The sequence below is a fragment of the Dendrobates tinctorius genome, unplaced genomic scaffold (genome assembly GCF_039654945.1).
Source record: "Dendrobates tinctorius isolate UK_male_01 unplaced genomic scaffold, ASM3965494v1 ptg000051l, whole genome shotgun sequence".
Lineage (NCBI taxonomy): Eukaryota > Metazoa > Chordata > Amphibia > Anura > Dendrobatidae > Dendrobates > Dendrobates tinctorius.
Genome location: NW_027361719.1, coordinates 13,832,597 through 13,855,408, shown reverse-complemented (window position 1 = coordinate 13,855,408; position 22,812 = coordinate 13,832,597). Strand labels below are relative to the sequence as shown.

The 22,812-nt window shown below is 45.7% G+C and overlaps 2 protein-coding genes across 2 annotated transcripts; both read left to right on the top strand.

Annotated features, from left to right (window-relative positions):
• The first annotated feature begins 667 nt into the window (after nucleotides 1-667).
• On the top strand, nucleotides 668-9,985 carry LOC141091303 (uncharacterized). The gene is made up of 2 exons (XM_073576809.1): nucleotides 668-775; nucleotides 6,658-9,985. Exon 2 carries the CDS (start codon nucleotides 6,666-6,668, stop codon nucleotides 7,974-7,976), a length of 1,311 nt encoding a protein of 436 aa, XP_073432910.1. The 5' UTR covers nucleotides 668-775; nucleotides 6,658-6,665; the 3' UTR covers nucleotides 7,977-9,985.
• LOC141091377 (posterior protein-like) lies at nucleotides 2,017-3,142 on the top strand. Its single transcript, XM_073576933.1, is given in 2 exon segments — nucleotides 2,017-2,157; nucleotides 2,159-3,142. Coding segments are annotated over 2 exon segments (921 nt in total). The 3' UTR covers nucleotides 2,939-3,142.
• Nucleotides 9,986-22,812: the final 12,827 nt, after the last annotated feature.

Genomic DNA, 22,812 nt, shown 5'->3' with positions numbered 1-22,812 from the left:
TGGTACACTATTGTTCTTCAGATGGACATCTAGTCTTGGCTTAAACTGAATACCCTCAGGCCTTTTGACACCAGGACTTTATGCTAAATACAAGGACGCCATCTACAGGAAAATGTTGAATACTGCAGCCAATGACAGTGTTCCTACTACAGGAAGATGATTGGATATTTGCCACAGAAGATACCAGAAGAAGGGTGGAGTCATGGGTTGTATGTGGGTGTGAATGTGAAATCTGGGTATAAATGAAGGAAGAATCAAGGCAATCTCTCTCACTCTCACTCTCTCTCTCTCTCTCTCTCATTATTGCCATGAAGAACCATTGCTAAGTATACTTGTATTACATAGATATTTGTATTGGTATTTATCTAATTCTAGGACATTGAAGAAAGGTTTTATTGTTATATTATTGTTTGAATTGTCTTATTACTATTTTATTTTACTTGTCATTAAATATCTTTGTCATTCTCCCAAACTTGACTTATTGATTATATAGGAAATATTCAGGAAAGGAAACCACCTCCAACATTTGGCACCCCAGCGGATCGTGGAAAAACAATTATCTACGCAGAACCAAAGTTCCCAACTGCTTCATTCAAGTGCCGGAGAAAATCCAATTTTAAGACCAGACAAGAAATCCCTTCTTCAAGGAAACAGACCCAAGGAGAATATCTTATCAGTGAACAAGTGACACGCTGGTTCGTGCAAACTGGAACGCCTGAGATATTGACCGGAAGTTCTGTGATATTTTTCATCAGTGAGCGGACGCGCTTAATTGGTAAGCAAACATTCCTTTAATTAGATTTTATACATGCATTATATTTTATGTTTATTAATTTATTTCTGTTAAGTTTAGGCCTATTGGTATGTGTTTGTTTGTTTAAGTGTTGTTGAATTTTTGCCGGTAAAGTTAGGGTAGCACCCTGTTGATTGAGTTTCTCATAAGATCTAAAGGATAAAACCAGACATCTCTGAGAAGAAAGTGAGTTAGAGGTTAAAATCTAAATCTCATGTTAAGGGGAAGTAGCCTTATGCTTCAATAGGAGATCACTCTTGGCCTGGATCTTGGATCTGTATTTGATCAAGTGCATGAGATACTGTCAGTCAGATATAGGTAAAGTCACAAGCCTCTAGTGTTGGATTGTGACTGCCTGAGGGAAGATTGTATTCAATCTGAGTCCCTGTTTTAGTGAAGTGATATTCACTGGTTTCTGTATTGTGGTTTGATAATTTCTGTTTGCAAAGTTGATTTGTTTATTTTTGTTTGTCTTCTGTGGAAATAGTTGAAAATAACATGGAAATAGTCAGTAAATTTATTGAAAAGTATGCCTCTGCTCAGTTTAATACTTGTGAAGATGATGCATTGACACATCAAATTAATGACCTAATGAAGCAATGTGAAGGGCAAAGTGAGAACAAAAGTAAATTGTCAAAAAAGAAAGCAAAGAAAGAGAAGTTAGCAAATGTTTTGTGTATGCTGTTGAAAATGAAAGGAATTGCAGAACAAAAGGAATTGCATTGGTATTCAGAGAAAGCTCAATTAAGAGGTGATGTGGACAAAATTGAACAGGAAGTCAGTATGGCTATTGCTAGTGCTGAAGATCATAGTTGTGAATGTGAAAATCTAAGGGATGAGGTAGACAATATGATTTACCAAAATTGTGAGTTAGAAGATAAGCTCGAGGAGTATAAGGAAAGATGTAAATTTAGGGAACAACAAATTGCTTTGCTAGAAGAAAAAGATGCAAAGTATAATGATGTTATGACAATACTTAGAAATCAGTTGCATGATGCTAATGTAAAGCTGGAACTAAAAGAAAATGATAGTATGTCTTTGAAATCACAGGAAAATACTAAAATGAATGAACATTGCTTTAATCAAATGTGAAATCTAATGACCAGGAGGAAAGAGGCTGGAAAAGGGGGGAGGAGCAGCCTGTATGCACTGCTGATAGCCCTGAAGGTAACCCAAATCAGAGTTCCTCTCTCTTTACTCCTGAGTCAGGTAGATTGAGACAAATGAGGGAGAATTCGCTGTTAAATGGCAGTAATCAAGTACACTGCACAACACTCACCATACAAGAGAAAACAAACCTATGCCAGATATTAGGGAAATTTGACACAAGCGCATCAGCCATTAGTCTCTCCAATAGGTTAGTGGGCTGTAGTGACACAATACAATCTAGGTAATAGGGCTGCGTGTGCATTACTTCGGGTATGGCTCCCGTCCCAACTCTGTGAAAAGTTGCAGCCCCCTGTAGGATATCACAAAGGATTGTCTTCAGATCTTGAATGCAATTGGGGAAATGCTAGTGACAGATTGGAGGAATTAAAGAGAGTCATGGGAGGACGAGATGCGAGAGGTACTAATGCCTTAGAAAATGCAAAACTTAATAGAGGAGATGATCCAATTATTTTCTGCAGTGAATACTTGACATTATATCGTTCTACCTATAACTGCCCTGACATGTCTCCTGATGATAACAGTTTTCTATATTCAATGGCTAACAAATGCACTTTTGTTGACTATCCAGCAAAGGTTGCCTTGAGGAATGCAAATTCATACCAAGCCTTTGTAAATATATTAAAGGATTGGATTCAGGACACAAGTCATGACACTAAGCCCCAAAAGAGAATCTCAGAGATAGTAAAAAATGAAGGCAAAGCAAGGTTTGTTGGGAAATGTTATAGATGTGGATACACAGGTCACACTATGAAAGAGTGCAGGAGTAGTAAAAGAATTATCAATAATAGACCTTTTACTAATAGGAAGCAAAATCAAAAACCAGAACCAAATGCAAGTAATGGAGAGTATAGTCTTCCTGAAGTTACGTTATATGGTCCACTTCTGGAAGAGCTGAGGAAGATTGGAAAAGCAATGGCAGAAAAGCCAGAGGAATTAAAGACCCCACCTCCTACAAATCCTTATGTAAAACAATAGGGATGTCAGGCCCCAGTATTGTCCCTAGTGAGTCAGCTTAGCAGGGACAAGGGCGGGAGACCCCGTATTCAGGGTACGGTAGGGGGCCATCGTACAAACATCTTACTGGATACAGGTGCTGCTGTCAGTTTAACTAATCTGGATTTGAAAATAGATCCTAGTGGTAAACAGATTTTCCTGAGAGGCTTTGGAGGACAATTAGTATCTTCAGAGCAATCTTTGCCAGTAACAATCAACCTATGTGTTGAGCATGGCTTATATCTTTCAGCAACACATGAAGGTACCATTATCGGGTCAGATGTTACGAAGGAACATGGACTTATTGTGGATTTGTGCAACTGGATGTTGTGGAGAGGATCAAGGTATAGAGGCAGTTTAATAATGGTTACTGACAATTATGGTATTGGTTCAATCAAAGGTGCAGAATCTTTAGATCCAGCTATGCTTTTGAGGACAGATGATGAAATATTAGCTGACATCTTGTGGCAGCATAACAATGTGTGGGCGAATTCAAAAACCCAATGTGGCAGAGTGTCTAACATGGGTAATGGTAGAGGGTCCTGATCCCCCTCCCCAGAGACAGTATAAAATACCACCAGAGTCAGTCCCATACATTAAGAGAATACTGGATGATTTACTAATTCAAAATGTCATCAGAGAATGCCAATCCACCAATAATGCGCCCCTATGGCCAGTTAAGAAACCAAATGGTTGGCGTCCGACATTGGACTACAGAGCTCTAAACAAGTGTACCCCTCCTGTCACTAATGTGGTTGCCAAAATGCCTGACATGATGACAGCACTCAAACCCTCCTCCACGGTGTATTCATCAATAGACATCTCAAATGGATATTTCTCCATTCCTTTACACCCTGATTGTCAATACAAATTTGCATTTACATTCCAAGGGAAACAATTAACATTTTGTCGGTTGCCACAAGGTTTCAAGGCTAGTTCTACTTACTTCCATAAGTGTATGGTTGAAATTTTGTCACCTTTCTCAGAACCTGATTGTATTATACAGTATGTTGATGACATTCTGCTCCAAACTGACACAAAAGAACAACACTATGCATTGTTGAGTGAACTGTTAACCATTCTTGAGAAGTCAGGACTTAAGCTTAATACTAACAAAGCCCAGTTGATGAAAGAGTCTGTGTCATTTTTGGGGGTGATAATTTCAAAGGGAGGAAAAATTCCTGACCCCAACAGGTGTGAGACTATAAGGAAGTTGCCAAGGCCAAACACAAAAACAGCACTAAGACAGTTCTTGGGACTAGTTGGATCTTGCAGAGATTTCATTGAGGGATTTGCTGAAAAAGCAAAACCCCTCTATGAACTCCTCAAAGGTGATAAAAGGGAAGCTGATCCACTGGAATGGATGGGAGAGCATGAAGGGTCCTTTGTCAGGTTAAAAACCAGCCTTACTCAAGCACCTGCTCTGAGCAATCCGAACTCAGATCTACCTTTTGCGTTACAGGTTCACGCCTCTGTGATAGCAATTACGGCTGTATTGCTACAGGAGAGACAAGGAAAATGGGTTCCTGTGGGATACCTATCAAGATTGTTAAGCACTGTGGAAATAGGATTTGATGATTGTGTGAGGAATCTATTGGCAGTACATTGGGCAATACTATCCACAGAATACATAGTAGGATTTTCTAAAATCATACTACAAACACCCCACACACCCATCAAAATGCTCTTGGAGCGAACACTCAGTGGTGTATCTTCCCAAAGAGTAGCAAGATGGCTGGTAGATTTGACACCTAGGAACATCACAGTAACTCACGATACTAACTACATCCTGCCACAATTGATGCAATACAAAGGGGAAAAACATGACTGCGGGGAGGTACACATGACCAAGACCCAGGAAGTGTTTAGATTAGTGGCAGGAAAGGAAGATCTAAAAATTTGGGTGGATGGATCAAGGTATTGGGAAGAGGGACAATTTTACACAGGTTATGCCCTGTGGTGTCCTCAAACAAATGAACAAATTCTCATTAAATGCCCAAGAAAATTCTCAGCACAGAGAGCTGAACTAGAAGCTGTGAGGGAAGCAATTGTACATTTCAGCGCAGGGCCTATCACAATTTTCTCTGATAGTGCATATGTCACAAGATCACTTACTGAGTACATGCCTTTATGGCACACAAGAGGATTCAGTGATGCATCAGGTAAGACACTAGTACATGGTTCAGTTTTGAAAAACATTTGGGACAGGGCTAGTGCAGAACCACGAAGAGTGGCGATTATAAAGGTGAAAGCACATCAAAAAGGCAATGACGAAATTACAGTTGGTAATAACAAGGTAGATGAATTAGCCAAAGAGGCAGCAGTGATGGGAGAAAAGTGGGCTTCCTATGATGTAGAGGGAAAGCAAGCCTGGGAAGAACAAGATTTTGAGGACAAGGATGAAGATGAGCTTGAGTTAGAGTGTTTCCCTGTTGTTAAAGTACCTACACCTTGTTTGGCAGCAGAACAGGATAAGGACTCAATTTTGAATCAAATCAAATACAAAATTAAGGAAGGGTCAACAGATAAGCCCCAAAAATATATCATGCAAGATGAGCTATTACTAAGAGAGACTTCAAAAGGCCCTAAGTTTGTAGTGCCATCTCAGTACCAAAAGGATATTGCTAAAGAAAACCATAGGTTGACAGGGCACATGGGGGTTGACAGTACTTTAAAGTTTATTCAAACCAAATACTGGTGGGAGAACATGGAGAATACTATTTCAGATATTATCCAAGAATGTTTAATCTGTGCCCAAATGAACAGTAGGCCAAAGGGACAAAAACCTGTGCTTTCCAGAGTACCTATGGCTGAAGGGCCATGGGAGAGATTACAGATTGACTTTGTTGGTCCCTTGCCAAGTGCTCCAGGAGGTTATCGGTACCTGCTAGTAATAGTTGATGTTTTTTCCAAATGGGTGGAAGCTTTGCCCATAAGGAAGGACACTGCTACTGCAGCAGCAACTGCATTGTTGAGAGAAGTTTTCTCAAGGTGGGAATTCCCAAAAGTCATTGAATCAGACAGAGGTACACATTTCACTGGCAAAATCATGGCTAATATGTGTGAAATGTTGAATGTAGAACAGAAGTTTCATGTCTCATATCATCCTCAATCATCTGGGATAGTAGAAAGAATGAATCGAACTTTAAAAGAGTGATTAAAGAAAATGGTTTTGCAATCCGGAAGTAATTGGCTGTATCACCTGCCTGCGATTCTAATGGCAATACGTGGAACGGATGCAAAGAGCACTGCAATCACCCCATATCAACTAATGACTGGTAGAGTAATGAACCTTTGCCATCCTGCAGATCCCAAACTTAGTACTACCAAGAGAGAAAGTGCAGAGAAGGAAAAATTCCTGACACAGTTACAAGATCAAGTACAGAAATATTTAAATTTTGCAGCTGCTAATATGGCTCCAAAGGCAAAGGAAGGACCAGGCAAGCCACCAATAAAATTACAACTAGGTGACAGGGTGATGGTAAAGAATTTTGTACCCAAATCTTCATGGGATGCAAATTGGATAGGACCTTATGTCGTAACTATGACACTGAGTGAGCAAGTGGTAAAAGTTAAACGAATAGACAAGAAAAGTGTCAAATGCATGAAAAGGAGAGATATAGAAAAGTGGGTTCATGTAGATCAGTGTAAATAGATATAACTGATAAGAATTTGATGCCGCTCTTGTTCTTGTTTCCCAGGATCCTAAATGAAGCGTGAAGTAAAAGATGGAAATTTCTGGATTCTGGATATGAGAATTGCAGCAATTTTGTTGGCAATTGGAATCATCAATTCTATGGAATCAACTCACAGTGAACACTCTGGAGATATCGATAAGGGTATAAAACCTAACAAGGAAAATGGAAACGTGTTATTTACACACCCAGGCATAACCATTGATGCAAATAGCGACTACAAAGATAATGGTGTTAAAAGTAGGACAGCTAGACTGATACCAGAGGGTAAAAAGTTAACTGGGAGATATTATCAGGGTCCCAGCAGTCAGTATGGTGTGGTCTTTTCGTTTGGGAGAGTCAATCATAACTCTAGTATCCAGAGGCTAACGTATATGGAAGGAGTACAAAATATAGATCCAAAATCACTACAGCCATTCATGAGCGCTACAATATATGTAAAAGAAACTGGGTACTGGTTGGGGGAAGAGTCTAAGTTACCCAACAAAAATGAGAAAAAGGGGATAGATTATGGGTTTTTTAGTGACAACTTAAAAGAAGGAGAATATTTATTTGTATGTGGTATATATTGGCATAATAGTATACACCCAATGTTCAGGCCAAAAAGGATTACCCTCACATATCGTGAAGCATGCATTGGAGATGCTACAGAGGTGGAGATGTCAGTTCAGCAAGGGTCAAATTTTATAATTGGTTCAATGTCTAAGCCATATGAATCCTATAGAGAAATGGTTGGTTATTGGGCATGTGGAGCACCAGAAATAGAGATAGGTGAGATGCACATTATTGATGCCGCTCCAGATTACATGAAACCATGTGTCACCAATGAATCTGACAGCAATCAGCAGACAATGTATTTAGAAGAGGGACACCCTTTACAGGTCAACCTAGATTCTACTCAAACAATTGCTAGTGACGTTCAATATGCGTTTGTTACTTGGAGAGTTAATATCTCCTTATGGTTGATAAAAACCTACTACCCAATTTGTACAGGATATACATTAAATCATGTCCATGCCCTATATAGATGGTTTACTAATAAAAATTCCAGAAATCAGATAAGACACAATAACAAACTATTTAATTCAAAGAATGACGGAGGGCGAAGAGATACTTTCAGCACACTGTTGGGAGGATTAGGAACAGGTATGGGTATCATTAATGAAGCTGATATCAGTAGTTTAAGGACAAAACTTATAGACATAGCAACCAATAGCAAGAAAGGTTTTGAAGTACAAAGGAAAATCAATGATGTAATTAACAATTTGCAACAAGATCATGTAAACACATATCGGAGTAGCAAAAGATTTCATCCAACATTTTAAAGAATTAATGGAAGATACGCTGGCAAGAGGTAGGAATATGTCTTGACATTTCTCTTTGCATAGAAAGGAATCATCATGTTCTATGTACGCCAGGACAGTTTAGGTTAGTTGAAGACAAATGCTGGAATAATTCATCCACTTGTATTCTAGATGGGGAATCAATCTCAAAAGACATAGCACCAATCTTCTATCTAGGGCATCAAAGAGCTTGTTTCTTTCTCCTAAATACCGCCAATGTATCTATAACAACACAACATTGTTATGTAATGACATCTGTAGCTAGGGGAGCATGGTGCACTCTTAGTGGAGTTACAAAAATTAAGACAACTAACTGGGATTATGTAATTCCTACTATTGCTAATCTGTCAATTGATCTGAAATACCACACTCCAGTTAATTTGCAAGCCTTAAGCCTAGGAATGGGAAAAGAACTTGGAGAATGGTTGGTAAAATTTAATAGGGATGAATATTTGTTGATGAAGCTTAATCAAGAAAAGGCCAATGCCACAATTCTATTACATCATGACCAAAATGAACTAAAGGAAGTTACCCATCTGTTAGAAATAATGCTAAGGGTTATTGGTTGGAGGTAATATTTGGTCATTCAAATGCGGCAAATGGCATACTGAATTATTTAATCCACCCGATTGTTATATTGCTTATTGTTTCTGTAATTTTAATCCTTTTACAAGTCTATATGTGCTGTGTTACCCGCTACCTATATAGGAAGATTCAGAGCTTAACTGTGAAAGGACAAGCCAATGTCAAAATTGCATCATGTGTCACGGATGTACAAATTCCCATCGAATTAAAGGAAATTGTAATATGTGAGAACTGTGGCAGAAGAGGGCACAGTAAAAAAGGTTGTTTGATTCCAAAACGAAACCTATAGGTAATTCCTAGTGAGGAATTGGTATCCTATCACAAATTATAAAATTGCTTGTTTTCTATATGATTTTTGTGTGATGTAATGATTATATGTATAATATGATGTATTTTTTTTCCATGCCTCCTTCAATGTCCTAATAGAAATCAAGCTATAGCAAAGTTATTTTTTTTCTTCTTTGGAGTGAATGTTGGCAACTAATGAGTGAGTGTATCAAGACTCCTTGCCCTAAGAAGAATCAACCACAGTGGTGAAGAGGATTCTGGATTTGTGGCCTCCTAACAGTTGTGTGTCATTCAGACACAAAGGGGGGTATGTTGGAAGATGACATGGACAACGTTTATATATATATCATAGGAATCACTGAACTTTATATTGAATTTATGAGAGCTGAATAATTCCAGGACTCTATTCATGAGATAAACCAGATACAAGACTGTGTACCTGAGAAGGCCTACGTTCGTGTGTGATGTCTTTTGTTTTAGACATAAGATAAAAGTGCATCTGCATACGAAATGAATACTGGCCTTCCAACATAATAGAAGATACAGGTGTAAATTGTGGAGGTCGTGAATGAATAGCCTCTATCCTGTTTGTGACCTATGGTTATCTACATACGTACACAGCTCCTGTGGGTTTCCATTACGAACCAGTGTTCCTGAGATAGAAATCCTGTCTCCGGCCTATGGATATGTATATTGATACACAATGTCTGTGGTGCTTGGATGGTACACTATTGTTCTTCAGATGGACATCTAGTCTTGGCCTAAACTGAATACCCTCAGGCCTTTTGACACCAGGACTTTATGCTAAATACAAGGACGCCATCTACAGGAAAATGTTGAATACTGCAGACAATGACAGTGTTCCTACTACAGGAAGATGATTGGATATTTGCCACAGAAGATACCAGAAGAAGGGTGGAGTCATGGGTTGTATGTGGGTGTGAATGTGAAATCTGGGTATAAATGAAGGAAGAATCAAGGCAATCTCTCTCACTCTCACTCTCTCTCTCTCTCTCTCTCTCTCTCTCTCTCATTATTGCCATGAAGAACCATTGCTAAGTATACTTGTATTACATAGATATTTGTATTGGTATTTATCTAATTCTAGGACATTGAAGAAAGGTTTTATTGTTATATTATTGTTTGAATTGTCTTATTACTATTTTATTTTACTTGTCATTAAATATCTTTGTCATTCTCCCAAACTTGAGTTATTGATTATATAGGAAATATTCAGGAAAGGAAACCACCTCCAACAGTCCCTTATTAGATTGGCCTCTTTTTGCTCTGTTCTCAGAATATGCCAGAGTGCTGATATAGTGGGAGAAATCTAGTGACTTCAGGGTATTTTTTGCTATCAGAAGTGTTGGACATTTTTGCAGGGTTTTTTTGGCGTGATTGCAGACAGTATCTTTCCTTTCCTGTCCTTTCTAGCTAGTGTGGGCCCCATCGTTTGCTCAGCCTATTTTCCTACCTGTGTTCATGTTTTCATCTTGTATCACCGTCAGTACATGTGTGGGGGCTGTCTATTCCTTTGGGGTCTGCTCTGGGGCAGTTTTAGATTTCCCCTTTTCTTGCTTTAGGCTTATTTAGTCCTCCGGCTGTGATGAGGCATCTTGAATCATCGTAGGTACGCTCCACGGCTTCTATTAGTTGTGTGGTTAGGATCAGGGGTCTGCAATCCGCGTAGTTACCAACCTCTCTAGTTTTCTGTGACTTGGCTTGGTCTTGTTTTCCTCCTCGGTGACCCAATCATAACAGGCTGAGCTGCAGGTACAGATAGTCAACATACTGGTACTGTGCAGCACAGTCTGTACTGCTGACTAAAAGGATAGGAGTCAAAGGATAGGAGTCAGAAAACGGTCGGCTGAGCTGCAGGTTGAGTGGAGAGACATTCTGTGTCAGGTGCATGGAGTCCAGCAAAGCCCCTTCATGGGAATGAGTCACAGAAATGTGTGTCAGGTAGCAGCTGCAGAGTCCTCTCCTCTGTATAGGCAAGGCATATAGCAGAGCTGTGTGTGTCAGGTAGCAGCTGCAGAGCCCTCTCCTCTGTATAGGCCAGGCATGTAGCAGAGCTGTGTGTGTCAGGTAGCAGCTGCAGAGCCCTATTCTCTGTATAGGCCAAGCATGTATCAGCGCTGCATGTTAGGTAGCAGCTGCAGATCCCTCTCCTCTGTATAGGCCAGGCATGTAGCAGTGCTGTGTGTGTCAGGTAGCAGCTGCAGAGCCCTCTCCTCTGTATAGGCCAAGCATGTAGCAGAGCTGTGTGTGTCAGGTAGCTGCTGCAGAGCCCTCTAATGTGTATAGGCCAGGCATGTAGCAGAGCTGTGTGTGTCAGGTAGCAGCTGCAGAGCCCTCTCCTCTGTATAGGCCAGGCATGTAGCAGAGCTGTGTGTGTCAGGTAGCTGCTGCAGAGCCCTCTAATGTGTATAGGCCAGACATGTAGCAGAGCCGTGTGTGTCAGGTAGCAGCTGCAAAGCTGTTATGAATGGGTCACCGAGGAGGATGGCAGGAACAGGCTAAGCCACCAGAAGACCAGAGAGGTTGGTAACTAAGTGGATTGCAGACCCCTGATCCTAACAACAACTAGCAGTAGCCGTGAAGCGTACCTACGATGCCCTAGACACCTCGGCACAGCCAGAGAACTAACAAAGCCTAAAGCCAGAAAGGTGAAATCTAAACCGCACTGGAGCAGATCCCCAAAGGAATAGACAGCCCCCAAACGTATATTGTCGGTGAGACAAGATGAGACACAAACACAGGCAGAGAACAGACTGAGCAAACGGTGGGGCCCAAGCTGTCTAGGAAGGACAGGACAGAAAAGATACTGTCTGCAATCACGCACAAAACCCTGAAAGTCCAGCACTACTGATATACAAAAAACCTGAGATCACACAATCTCACCCCCGCTAGATCAGCACTCTGGTATAAACTGGCAGCAAAGCAAAAAGATACTAACATAACAGGGGACTGAACAAGCTGCAACATATGAAGCAGGGCCCAGCCCTGCCCCCAGCAGGGAGCATGCTGAACCCTAGCAGCAAAACAGAAAGCAAAAAAAGACACAACCAGATTATAGGCAAAGGATTAGCAAAAGAATCACTTAGCTGAACCATGCAGATAAGGCAGGGGACAAAAGAGCTCCAAATGCACACAGAGGAAATCACTAGCAACCTCCAAGAGCAGCCAGCTCAATTATATGCTCCCAGCCAGTAATTCCAAGTTTCCAATTATCGTCGTCAGGTGGGGAACTTTCATCCACCTGGCTAGCTCCACTACTCTCAGCAACCACCAGAGGGAGCTTCGAATCAGAACTTCGAGCAAGAGATTTCACAACACAGAGCCTTCTAATGTGTATAGGCCAGGCATGTAGCAGAGTTGTGTGTGTCAGGTAGCAGCTTCAGAGCCTTCTCCTGTGTATGGGCCAGGCATGTAGCAGAGCTGTGTGCATCAGGTAGCAGCTGCAGAGCCCTCTCCTGTGTATAGGACAGGCATGTAGAAGAGCTGTTTGTCAGGTAGTAGCTGCAGAGCCCCCTCTGTATAGGCCAGGCAAGTAGCAGAGCTGTGTTTCAGGTAGCAGCTGCAGAGCCCTCTCTGTATAGGCCAGGCCAGGCATGTAGCTGAGCTGTGTGTCAGGTAGCAGTTGCAGAGCCTTCTAATGTGTATAGGCCAGGTATGTAGCAGAGCTGTGTGTGTCAGGTAGCAGCTGTAGAGCCCTCTCCTCTGTATAGGCACAGGGATTCATTTTAGAAGTCACCGGATCTCTTTGGGACAAAACGGCTCCTGCACCAATCTCAGAAGCATCTACCTCCACCTGAAATGGGAGTGAGGCATGAGGTTGCCGTAGAACCGGAACAGAAGTGAATCTCCGCTTAAGCTCCTGAAATGCCGAAACTGCCTCTGGAGACCAATTCACCACATCAGCGCCCTTTTTGGTCAAATCAGTCAGAGGTTTAACAATACCAGAAAAATTACTTATAAATTTACGGTAGAAATTAGTAAAACCCAAAAACTTCTGCAGAGCCTTCAAAAGAAGTGGGTTGAACCCAATCATAAATGGCCTGTATCTTGGCTGGGTCCATTTCAATAGCCGACGGGGACAAAATGAATCCCAAAAATGAAATCCTCTGTACACCAAAGAGGCACTTCGATCCCTTAACATACAGAGAATTTTCCCTCAAAATCCGGAACATAGTCCGGACATGTTCCACATGAGAATCCCAATCGCTAGAAAAGATCAAAATATCATCCAGATAAATCATCAAAAACTTATCCACAAAGTCCCGGAAAATATCGTTCATAAAAGACTGGAAGACAGAAGGGGCATTAGTGAGCCTGTGGGGAAGGTGACTTGATGGACAGATGTGACTGGTAGTAGGAGGGGACGGTTTGTGCACTAGAGACGGAGATTGACAGGATAGAAGGGTGACAGCTGGGAAAGGTGGATAGTAGAGTGCAGTACCTAGAAATGACCACAAGATGGCAGGGGGAGTAGCTTAGGACTCAACATCAGCTTATGGCGTGAGAAACGCTTAGTCATGGGGGGCGGGGAGATAGGAACCCAGGAGGTGAGAGAGGGGATAAATAGGACTGGTTGGGGTTCCAGGCAGGCTAGTCCCGGGAGGAGCTCGGTAGAAGACGGTGAAGAGAGAAGAGCTCGACCAGGGGACGGACAGCAAAGACAGGGGGTGGCCCTGACCCGACGGACCGCAGGACAGACGAGGCCCCGGGGGTACCGATAGGACAACGACCTCGGGCAGGTGAAGCGCTGGCGGTAGGTAGATTGGTCTAGGACAGCCCCAGTGCAAGATCCGCGAGGGACGTTACTTCGACTGGAGCAAAGGTGCAGGTACCCGGGCCTGGAGACAGAGAACTGTAAGGAGGCTGCGGTGCGTGGTTGTGGTCGTCAGGAGGACGACAAATAAATCCGGAACTGTTACTATTGAAATCTGTCTCCGCCTCATCCTTGCATCGCCTGGTGTCTGTGTCATCCGGACAGGGTAAGCAGTGGTCCACCCCCCAATCCCGGCCCCCTACCACAAGCCCAAAAGGCATCACCAGGTACTCAAAATGTCTGTAACAACCCTGCTGGCATCACTGCATGGCCTCCCATCCCCCGCACACCAACTTACTTTCTGCTTCAAGCCATGCTGTGAAATCTGTCTGTTGCCAGTCCTGTGCTCCGTGCTTCTGCTCTCCATGTTTCCTGACTGTGTGTATAGGGGGCGGCACCAGAACTCTCTGGTTCTTATGCAGTCAGGGTGCATTTGTCTAATCTGTCCCTGACCAATCACCTAGAGCCCTTGACTATTTAGTTCCGCCACACCCACTGAAACATTGCCTGTGCAATGTCTAATCTCAGTTAGTATCTTGCTGCTGAGGAAGCCAGGCCCTGTCCTCTGTATTTCCTCCTTCTCTGGAGGAATACTTCTTGTCTTGCCTTGTACCTTGTCAGCCTGCCAGGAGGCTGAATATCCTGGCCCTTGAGTCTTGGTTCCAGTACCTTGTCTGTACTCTGTCCTACCTTAGTCTCCCTTTCTCCTTGTCCGTGGCTTCCTTCCCTGCTGTGTCTTTCCTTGTGTCCTCCCTGTCTGTGTATCTGCACCCTCGCAGCTCTGTCTGTGCATCTGCACCCTCGCAGTTCTGTCTGTGCATCTGCACCCTTGCAGCTCTGTTTGTGCATCTGCACCCATGCAGCTCTGTCTGTGCATCTGCACCCATGCAGCTCTGTCTGTGCATCTGCACCCATGCAGCTCTGTCTGTGCATCTGCACCCTTGCAGCTCTGTCTGTGCATCTGCACCCTTGCAGCTCTGTCTGTGCATCTGCACCCTTGCAGCTCTGTCTGTGCATCTGCACCCTTGCAGCTCTGCCTGCTCGGCTCCCTAGCCGCTCTGCCTGCACGGCTCCCTAGCCGCCAAGCCTACTTCGCACTCCTGCGGCTCCGCCTACTTCACACTCCTGCCTATATCCATACCTGCACTTCCTGTGTGAACAGGTCCAAATCCTGTTCCAACATACACCACTCCCTGCTGCCTACACCTGCTGTGTGAACAGGTCCCTACCTGTCCCTTCTCATACCACGCCAGTCTGTTCGGTGTCTCCAAGCCGTGCCCGCCTGCCCTGTGTCTCCAAGCTGTGCCCGCCTGCCCTGTGTCTCCAAGCCGTGCCCGCCTGCCCTGTGTCTCCAAGCCGAACCCGCTTGCCCTGTGTCTCCAAGCCACGCCTGCTTGCCCAGTGTCTCAGCCGTGCCTGTCGTGTCTACCTGCCTGCTTGTCTATAGCTTCTGTCAAAGTGATTTGTCCCCGAGTGGGACCAGCAGCCACAGCCAGACACCATCCTGGAGTGGCACCCGACAGCTATCTGCCGCACAAGCCTGACCTCACCATCAGAGGCTCCAGTGAAGACTGAGGTAGCTGTCGTAGTCACGCCCCTTCCAGGGTAGTCTGGTTTGTGGCGCAGTGGGGCCACAAACCCCCGGCTCGCGCCATTCAGCTAAGGCGCGAGCGTGACAGTTTGCACAGGCCATGGTCCCCGCTGAGTCCCATGTCCTTCCGCTCGCAGAGCATCATGAACTTGTGCCCTGCCAGTATGAGCAACCAGAGGAATTTGTTCCGCCCTGCGTGGTTCCGATTGTGGAGATCTCTGAACCAATCATCGTCTCCAATGCTCTCTACAATCAGCTCCTGGCCTATGAAGAGCATGACCCAGCAGACCCGCCTAGGTTCTATGGGGACCCTAAAGAGTGCCAAGGGTTCCTGAAGAAGTGCCTGCACTACATCCTGCAGAATGCAGCTTGTTTCCCCTCTGACCGGGTCAAGGTGGGATACATCATGTCCTACGTAGCTGGTGATGCTTTAACATGGATCTGTCCCTTCTGGGAAGCAAGGGATCCTATCGTCATGAACATAGGGGCCTTCCTGGTGGCCTTTCATAAAGTGTTTAACATGCCTCGTCCAGCTGCTCCTGAAAAGTCCTCCCCTCCAAGCTTCCAGAGACAGACCAGACAAGAGGAACCTGTGGGTGAAACGTCTGAACTACCTATGACCGTCCAGCCATCACCTGTTCCACAGCCTGCCAAAGCAGCCCCCCCGTGCAAGATCCAAGAGGTCTAAGAAAAAGGGGAGGGCTAGGTTGTCGTTGGAGTCCAGTCCTGAGAAGGAACATCCTGATGGTCTCTGCCCTGTGAAGCCTGTACTCCAGAACCCTGGGCCAGTAGGAGAGGCTGCCCTTGGCGAGAGTACTCCCTCTCCATTAAACTCTTTGACTGTTTCTCTGCCTTCAGGGAGCTTTGGTGTGTTTAAGTCGCCAGTCATACGGAGTCAGTGTGTGGTCTCTGTTGTACAGCTCCCGAAGCAGGCGTGGGCATTGTCTCAAGGTAGCCGAGCCCTATTGGAGAACAGTCTAGTCCTGCAAGGACAACTACAGCTCCAGGTCGGAGCTTTATACATGAAGAAGTTCATCTTCCACTTGCTGACTGGTATGCCCATGGGTCATTCTGATCCAGAGATTCTAGTACCCGTTTATGTCTGGAAACCTAGCAGGGCACCGCGCTTGAAACAATCAAGTGACAAGAGGTGTCTGGTTCCCTTGCGTCAGAGTCGGTCAGCAACGTCACCTTCTTCATCTGGTCTGCTAGTCGTCGAGTCAAGGGGTGATGACGTCTCTGAAGAAGGGGAGGCGGTGTCAGTCTCCTCACACATCTCCAGCGACTATACCAGTGATCTGCTCCCAGGAGCATCTCTGTCTCTTGATTGTCCTCCCCTGGATTACGGGCTGAATATGGGTCCTAAGTATTTACCTTCAACCCCCGTGTGGCCAGTGAGTGAAGATACTGAGGCAGAGATTTTCTCACCCTCTAACCTGGAAGAGGAGGACCAGTTTTTTCAGGGTAACAGGCTGAAGTGGTTCCCTGTATGTATGCCTCCAGCTTCCATTTGGCAGGTGGGTGAAGAGGTTGGAACAGTGACCTACGTATCTCCGTTTCTCACCAACCGGGAGGAGGAGGTCCAATTTTTTGGGCATATCGGGCTGAAGTTGGACTCAGTGAAGGTGTCTTCTGTTTCCAGCTGGCCGGCTGATGTAGGGATCAAGTCTGAAGCTTCCAGGTCCCTACTTTCTGACAATCAGGAGGAAGAAGTCCTTGTACCCTTTGTGTTGGAGGCTGTTGGGCACCAAGAAACTGGGCAATCGGTGATTCCGGATGGCACGCCTACTTCACCTCACCAGAAGGATGCCCTGTCAGCCTGGACTGTGTGTGGTCCCATACTCCTTCTTATGGTCATTCTGGCAGGCTTGAGGAAGAGGGGCCGTAAAGGGGGGTACTGTAACAACCCTGCTGGCATCACTGCATGGCCTCCCATCCCCCGCACACCAACTTACTTTCTGCTTCAAGCCATGCTGTGAAATCTGTCTGTTGCCAGTCCTGTGCTGCGTGCTTCTGCTCTCCATGTTTCCTGACTGTGTGTATAGGGGGGTGGCGCCAGAACTCTCTGGTTCTTATGCAGTCAGGGTGCACCTGTCTAATCTGTCCCTGACCAATCACCTAGAGCCCTTGACTATTTAGTTCCGCCACACCCACTGAAACATTGCCTGTGCAATGTCTAATCTCACTTAGTATCTTGCTGCTGAGGAAGCCAGGCCCTGTCCTCTGTACTTCCTCCTTCTCTGGAGGAATACTTCTTGTCTTGCCTTGTACCTTGTCTGCCTGCCAGGAGGCTGAATATCCTGGCCCTTGAGTCTTGGTTCCAGTACCTTGTCTGTACTCTGTCCTACCTTAGTCTCCCTTTCTCCTTGTCCATGGCTTCCTTCCCTGCTGTGTCTTTCCTTGTGTCCTCCCTGTCTGTGCATCTGCACCCTTGCAGCTCTGTCTGTGCATCTGCACCCTTGCAGCTCTGTCTGTGCATCTGCACCCTTGCAGCTCTGTCTGCATCTGCACCCTTGCAGCTCTGTCTGTGCATCTGCACCCTTGCAGCTCTGTCTGTGCATCTGCACCCTTGCCGCTCTGCCTACACGGCTCCCTAGCCGCTCTGCCTGCATGGCTCCCTAGCCGCCCAGCCTACTCCGCACTCCTTCGGATCCGCCTACTCCACACTCCTGCCTATATCCGTACCTGCACCTCCTGTGTGAACAAGTCCAAATCCTGTTCCAACATACACCACTCCCTCCTGTCTACACCTGATGTGTGAACAGGTCTCTACCTGTCCGTTCTCATACCACGCCAGTTTGTCCGGTGTCTCCAAGCCATGCCCGCCTGCCCTGTGTCTCCAAGCCGTGCCCGCCTGCCCTGTGTCTCCAAGCCGAACCCGCTTGCCCTGTGTCTCCAAGCCACGCCTGCTTGCCCAGTGTCTCAGCCGTGCCTGTCGTGTCTACCTGCCTGCCTGTCTATAGCTTCTGTCAAAGTGACTTGTCCCCGAGTGGGACCAGCAGCCACAGCCAGACACCACCCTGGAGTGGCACCCAACAGCTATCTGCCGCACAAGCCTGACCTCACCATCAGAGGCTCCAGTGAAGACCGAGGTAGCTGTCGTAGTCACGCCCCTTCCAGGGTAGTCTGGTTTGTGGCGCAGTGGGGCCACAAACCCCCGGCTCGCGCGATTCAGCCAAGGCGCGAGCGTAACAATGTCCCTGCGGAGTATTTAACGCCGTCTTTCATTCATCCCCGTGCTTGATGCGAATAAGATTATACGCCCCCCCGAGGTCAAGCTTGAAAAACCAACAAGCGCTTTTAACTCTGGAAAATAAATCAGAAATCAGGGGTAACGGGTACTGATATTTAACAGTGATTTTGTTAAGGGAACGATAGTCAATACATGGCCTTAATGAACCATCTTTCTTGGCCACAAAAAAAACAGCACCTAAAAGTGAAGATGATGGTCTAATATGACCCTTCTCCAACGACTCCTTGATATAAGATCGCATTGCATCATGTTCGGGTACCGATAAGTTGAAAAGACGAACCTTGGGAAATTTACACCCAGGTCTCAACTCAATTGCACAGTCATAACTCCTATGAGGAGGCAAAGACGCAGACTTACTCTCACTGAATACATCAGAAAAATCAGCCAAATAGTCAGGATAATATCATGAGATTGGGGAGAGGTGGAGAAAACAGGAGTGTCACTAAGAACACATTGACAACCCCAACTCACCAAAGACACAGATTTCCAATCTAAAACAGGATTATGAGTTTGCAACCAAGGGAAACCCAGAAGAATAGTATCATGCAAATTGTGCAACACCAAAAATTTACAATTTTCTTGGTGGTCCGGGGCGACCCGCATTATCACCTGGGTCCAAAACTGGGGTTTATTCTGCGCCAAAGCAGTAGCATCAATACCCCTCAAAGGGATAGGAGTCCGCAGGGGTATCATGGGAAAACCACAACGTTTAGCAAAGTCCAAATCCATCAGATTCAAAGCTGCTCCTGAATCAACAAAAGCCTTAGTGGAAAATGTAGACAAGGAGCAGATCAGGGTAATCGCCAAAAGGAACTTAGGCTGTACACTGCCCACCGCAAATATGTGAGCAAAACGCTTTTCTTTTAGGGCAGACAGCAATAGTATGAGAGGCATCCCCGCAGAAAAACACAACTTATTACACCTTCTAAACTCCTGACATTGCGCCCTAGACAAAACCCTATCACATTGCATGAGTTCAGAAGTTCGTCCGAAAGGCGGCAACGCCTCTCATGTAGTTTTACGTTCACGTGAACGCCGATCAATTTGAATGGCCAATGACATAGAGCCGTCAAGACCAGAGGGAACAGGAATTCCCACCATAACATCTTTTACGGTTTCTGCCAAACCCTTCCGAAAGAAAGCTGCTAGGGCATCATCATTCCATTTAGTAAGGACCGCCCACTTTCGGAATTTTTGACAATGTAACTGCAGAATCCTGACCCTGGTTCAATGACAATAAAGTTTTCTCAGCTTGATCAATAGCATTAGGTTCATCATACAACAACCCCAAGGCTTGAAAAAATGCGTCCACATTAGCCAGAATAGGATCTCTGGGTGTCAAAGAAAAGGCCCAATCCGGGGGATCGCTGCGTAGCAGGGAGATGACAATTTTAGCCTGCTGCACAGAGCTCCCCGATGAGTTAGGTTTCAAAGCAAAAAATAATTTACAATTATTCTTAAAATTAAAAAATTTAGACAGATCCCCAGAAAACACATCAGGAGTAGGGATTTTTGGTTCAACAGCAGATGATTGAGCGAGATAGGCAGAAATTCCCCGCACTTCAGCAGTGAGCTGCTCAACACGATCAGACAATTGCTTAGTCTCCATTTAGACAAAAAATATCCTCCTACAGCCCCAGAAAGAAAAAAAGAGGAAAAAATATATGAAAAAAAATTGACACTTTTTTTTTTTAAACTCTTTCCTTCTTTAGAGTACCCTAGAGTCTACAGTTAGGCTGGTGATTCTGTTATGAATGGGTCACCGAGGAGGATAGCAGGCCCAGGCTAAACCACAGAAAACCAGAGAGGTTGGTAACTAAGCGGATGCAGACCCCTGATCCTGTCCACACAACTAGCAGTAGCCGTGGAGCGTGCCTACGATGATTCTAGATGCCTCGACACAGCCGGAGAACTAAATAAGCCTAAAGCAAGAAAGGGGAAATCTAAACTGCCCTGGAGCAGACCCCAAAGGAGTAGATAGCCCCCAAACATATATTGTCGGTGAGACAAGATGAAAACACAAACGCAGGCAGTAAAATAGACTGAGCAAAAGATGGGGCCCAAACTGACTAGACAGGACAGGAAAGGAAAGACACTGTCTGCAATCACGCAAAAAACCCTGCAAAAAGTCCAACACGTCTGATGCACAAAAACACTGAAGTCGCACGACTTCGCCCCGCTATATCAGCACTCTGGTATATTCTGAAAGCAAAGCAAAAGAGACCAATATAAAAGGGGACAAAACAAACTGGCACATGCAGTAACATATGGGCGGTGATTCAGCACAGCCTCAGCCGGAGCTAGCTGACCCACACAAAGCAGAGATAAACAGAACCAGATCAAATGCAAACAGAATAGCAAATGAACCACTTAGCTGAACATGCAGGGAAAGAGCAGGAGACATCAGACCTCAGGAGGCACAGGAAGAAAATCACCAGCAGGGATAGAGGGAGTAAGCTGTGTTAAATCCCAATCTGAAACCCCAGATCTCCAATTGTCTTCCTGATTATCAGGTGGCAAGCTTCTGTCAATCAGATCAGCTCCACTACCTCCGATAACCACCAGAGGGAGCCCAGAAAGAGAACTCTCAATCTGACCAGCTCCAGTATCTTCAGTAATCACCAGAGGGAAGCCAGAGAGAGAATTCACAACACCTCTCTGTATAGGCCAGGCATGTAGCAGAGCTGTGTGTGTCACGTAGCAGCTGCAGAGCCCTCTCCATAGTGGGACAGGCATGTAGCAGAGCTGTGTTTGTCAGGTAGCAGCTGCAGAGCCCTCACCTGTGTCTGCACCAGGCATGTAGGACTCAGTCAACATGTGGCATGCCTATGGATGCTGGAGATTTGTCCCCCACAGCCCTACTCCCACCCCATCCATCATGAGCCCTGGCCCACACACACCACTGGAGACATCAGAGAGAGTGATAGACTGAGACACAGACAGACTACTTACCCTGCCACCACCTCATGGCTCTGCCTGCCGTTGGTCTGCGCCTCGCCGTCCACCATCTTCTGCAAGTCCGACTGCTCCCACAGCCTCCCAGTCCCACGTGGTGGCACACTGCAGCTTCTCTCCTCTGAGGAAGTGAAGCAGAGCAGTGTGTGATGTCACGTGAGGGCGGCGCTATGGCTGGCCTGGACCATTGTTCACGGGGGAGATTGCGGTGCTGGCTGGACTATGGAGCGGGGGGGCCCACCCGGGGGGCGCCAGGGGGCCCATCAGGAGCTGGGTTTTGTTTAAAAATAAAGCTGGAGAAGCCTGAACAAAATTTAGGGGGGCCCTAGCACGGACCGGGCTTCCAGCATGCTCGGGCCCCCCTAATCACCGGGCCCCATACACTTGTAACGGCTGTCAAGCCCTGATGGCGGCCCTGAACTGACCTTTGTCAGTGCACATAGTTCTTTCCCCATACCCGGAGTTTCCTCTCAGGAGCTCCTGCTCCACAGGCTGACTTCTTGTTATGGGATGGCAGAACACACCAAATAGGTAAAGATTAAATAATATAAGAGGTGCGTTTGTAGCCTGGGACCACTGTGCAGAGGTGATCAACTGCTGCTAAACAATGAGGGGAAGGTGTGTAGGAGAAATGCCGGACACCTGTAGGTAACCCCTGACCCAGTGCTAGCAGGCACGAACTTCGTTGCATCACGCAGCACGTGCCAGCCGGCGAACAACCGCAACCTGTTTATGTCACAGGTCACGGTAGTGTGAACCACTGCTTATGACGGGTGCAATGTCCGCCCTGTCGGACGCCACTAACCAGCCTAACAACGGTGCTGGAAAGCACACACATGGTGCACGGCGTTACTGTGGCGGATGCTGAGGTAGCAGTGTCGAGGAGGCCAGTACTGGCCGACGCCCTAGGCGTTGAAGGTAGATGAGGATAACACTACGGCGCTGTGCAGTGTCCGAGCTATTGAGTTGACTCTAATTCCTAACCCTAACTCATGCGTAACATCCAAGGAGGGGGGAATTATAATGCGTCAGTCACCAGGCTCATTCATCCATCATCATGCATACACTAACTACTATAGCCTCAGAGTCTATCATAGTGCTTGGCGGGGCAGCCATGCGAACCTTTTATAGCCGTGCCCTTCCGGGATCTTCCTGATCCTCCTGATGGACCAATCAGTACTGGAGAAGGACCTGAGCATGTGACTCCCGATCCCCAATGGGAGATCGTCTCATGAGCATGCTCAGTGGACCCAAGGAAGGACTTAGACTCTGGAGTCTTTTGCTGCTGGCCAGGCTGCATTGCCATAAGTGG

What these genes read in the sequence shown, in the direction of transcription:
- LOC141091303 (XM_073576809.1), top strand. Translation starts at nt 6,666, where the DNA reads ATGAAGCGTGAAGTAAAAGATGGAAATTTCTGGATTCTGGATATGAGA.